General features: G+C 41.8%; 1 protein-coding gene across 1 annotated transcript; it reads right to left on the bottom strand.

Moving 5' to 3' along the window:
- Nucleotides 1–1198: 1198 nt before the first annotated feature.
- LOC132789043 (actin, larval muscle) lies at nucleotides 1199–2717 on the bottom strand. The gene is made up of 3 exons (XM_060796783.1): nucleotides 2611–2717; nucleotides 1555–2523; nucleotides 1199–1493 (listed from the first exon to the last, which is right to left on the bottom strand). The coding sequence occupies exons 2-3, from the start codon at nucleotides 2477–2479 to the stop codon at nucleotides 1288–1290; spliced, it is 1131 nt and encodes a 376-aa protein (XP_060652766.1). The 5' UTR covers nucleotides 2480–2523; nucleotides 2611–2717; the 3' UTR covers nucleotides 1199–1287.
- Between the last annotated feature and the right edge of the window lie 701 nt (nucleotides 2718–3418).

Here is a 3418-nt window from a genome sequence, read left to right as displayed (position 1 = left end):
TCCCAGTCTTTTTGTCATCATCTTTTTTTTGTGTTCATTGCGGTGAAAAGTTTTTGCTCGTGTTGACCAAAGTAATTACATAGCGGTTTTTGCACCTGCACTGGCCCAGTTCGTAGCCACAATAAACTTTTTGGCCAAGTGACAGCTACAACACTTTTTGAGCTGTTCATTGTTGGTTTTATGTCTTTAGCATGTTGTTTTTAAAGTGACTGCAAAACTTTGCCATTGCAGTGAATATTTCAACTATGCATCACACATATTTATATATAGATATATAACATGTAAGCGAAGGGAAGCATAACGAGCATTAAGTTGCTCTCTACTCACACAGTTGAGACATTACTTTGCAAGACATATGTACACGGTCATACAGTCACTCAGACGAGGCATAAATCATGGCAAGCAACACAAATACCATACAAACACAGACACAGACACCGACATCTGGACAAGTTGAGGAACTTCCGTGAGAGATGCGACCAAGTTGAGCCGAAAAATTTGACAGCTGAGCAAACTGCGTAGTTAGTCCGTCTGGCAATTTAGGTTGTCCCCTATTGTGGATACAGATACGGATACGTTTACGGCAGCAGATACAGATACAGATTTGAGTATGGAATAGGATAGCGAGGGAGACACAGCTACTAGAAAAGTTTGCTGATTGACGGTTTTTGTTGATGGTTTGTGGCAAAAGAATTTCCCCCAGTCGTTGACTGGGTGTAATTAAAAAACTTTCGCAGATTTTCCATCGAATTGTTTGATGGCATGTTTTGCTTGCTTCGTTTGTTTGTTTGTTGGTTGGTTGTCATTTTGGACACATATTATATGGTTTTATTGTACATCCGATTGTCTATCTTATTTTTATTTTTTTTTTGGTCAGCTCCGTGTGTAACTTAGAAACAAATTAAAATCCAAATCGAAATCAAAATCAAAACTAAATATAAAAGATGCTCTGCCTGCTCGTTTCAGGGGTCTCTTGTTGTCCTCCTCCTGCTTCTCCTTCTCCACTTTCACCATTACCTCAATCTTCTTATACTTCTCCATCGTATCGTTCCTCTCAACTTCTTCAACTAAATGTAATTTTAAAGATACTTTTGCTGGCGCCCAGATGCAGCTCGCCTGCCTATGGCTAAACATATACCCAATGTCAGATATAAGATATGCGTATAAGATCTTCTCATATAGGCTATATATAAACGCCACTTGTTGTTGTTCTGCTTCGTTTTCTGGTTGTTCTCGTTGTAGTTGTTGTTTTTGCTGCTGTTGTTGTTTCGTTTGTTGTTTGATTGCTTAGAAGCACTTGCGGTGCACGATGCCGGGACCGGATTCATCGTACTCCTGCTTGGAGATCCACATCTGCTGGAAGGTGGACAGAGAGGCCAGAATGGAACCACCGATCCAGACGGAGTATTTACGCTCTGGTGGGGCAATGATCTTGATCTTGATTGTCGATGGGGCCAGGGCAGTGATTTCCTTCTGCATACGATCAGCAATACCTGAGATGCAAAGAATTCAATTAACTCTCTATTACAATCTCAAATGGTTAAAGTTATTTACCTGGATACATGGTGGTACCACCAGACAGCACATTGTTGGCATACAGATCCTTGCGGATGTCCACATCGCACTTCATGATCGACTGGTAGACAGTCTCGTGAATACCGCACGATTCCATGCCCAAGAACGAGGGCTGGAAAAGAGCCTCAGGTGTGCGGAAACGCTCGTTGCCAATGGTGATGACCTGGCCATCGGGCAACTCGTAGGACTTCTCCAGAGAGGTGGAGGCAGCAGCTGTGGCCATTTCCTGCTCAAAGTCGAGAGCAACATAGCACAACTTCTCCTTGATGTCGCGCACAATTTCACGCTCAGCGGTGGTGGTGAAAGAGTAACCACGCTCGGTGAGGATCTTCATCAAATAGTCGGTCAAATCGCGACCAGCCAGATCCAGACGCAGAATGGCATGGGGCAGGGCATAACCTTCATAGATAGGCACAGTGTGCGAGACACCATCACCAGAGTCCAAGACAATACCCGTGGTACGACCGGAGGCGTACAGGGAGAGCACAGCCTGGATGGCCACATACATGGCTGGCGAGTTGAAGGTCTCGAACATGATCTGTGTCATCTTCTCGCGATTGGCCTTGGGGTTCAGTGGGGCCTCAGTGAGCAGGACGGGATGCTCCTCGGGGGCAACGCGCAGCTCATTGTAGAAGGTGTGATGCCAGACCTTCTCCATGTCATCCCAGTTGGTGATGATGCCATGCTCGATGGGATATTTCAAGGAGAGAATACCACGCTTGCTCTGCGCCTCATCACCCACATAGCAATCCTTCTGACCCATGCCGACCATCACACCCTGGTGACGTGGACGGCCCACAATGGATGGGAAGACAGCGCGTGGCGCATCGTCGCCAGCAAAGCCAGCCTTGCACATGCCGGATCCATTGTCCACAACCAGAGCTGATGCCTCTTCGTCACACATTTTGGCTTAAGGTTTTGAGTATTGGGTTAAGCGAGCAGGCAGCACTACAAAAAAAATACAAAAATCCCAGGTAGTTATTCCTTTTTGGATCCTTGTGCGATATGCGATCGAGATAGGAAACAAGCACTCACGACGTGTATATAGCACAGCGACAGCAATCAGAGTGATTCGCTCAGTGAACGGCATCTGCATTTAAATAAGTTCTATCCGACATGTCGAACAATGGATCTTTTTCGGCATAGTAACATGTTGATGAATTCTGTGTGCTCAGTGGCACGGATACAAAGGCATAGGGAGGCGACGCGCAGGGAGATATGACAACACATCATTTATTTTTGATCTTCAAATGGTTTGGGTAAGACGGCTTATTAATCTCACTGGTAACAAGAGGCATTAAGCATATGGTATACGAAAAGCACAGAAGATAATAGTTTGATTAATTATAGATTAATTATATTATAAAATCAACACTATTTCAAGTAATTTCTTTTAAATTGTAATAAGATTACTATAATGTTTTATACCATATTTTTCAATAGCTATGCATTTTATTAGCGCATTTTTAATGGTATTTTATTCATCTACACTTTTGATTAAACCGATTGACTTGCATATTACTTAGATTTATAACTTTATGTATTTGAATTTTTATAATTAATTGATTACTTTACTCGTAGCTCTCTCTTTACATAATAATAGTTATATATTTCTATTATTTTAATTGCTGATGAATTGATTGACACGACATTAATTTATTATTCTATTATTTATATTCTTTCTAGCATTTGGCTATCAATTGATTACATTAACTCTAGTTTAGCTCTCTAATAATAACTTAAAAGTAACATCAATATACAGATAGAGTATTAAGTAATCATGTAAGTAAGACATTATTTATTAGCTTGTATCATTTCATGTTCTCTAAATGATGTCTGCCGC

The sequence above is a fragment of the Drosophila nasuta genome, chromosome 3 (assembly GCF_023558535.2).
Source record: "Drosophila nasuta strain 15112-1781.00 chromosome 3, ASM2355853v1, whole genome shotgun sequence".
Lineage (NCBI taxonomy): Eukaryota > Metazoa > Arthropoda > Insecta > Diptera > Drosophilidae > Drosophila > Drosophila nasuta.
This window is presented reverse-complemented; position numbering and strand designations above follow the sequence as displayed.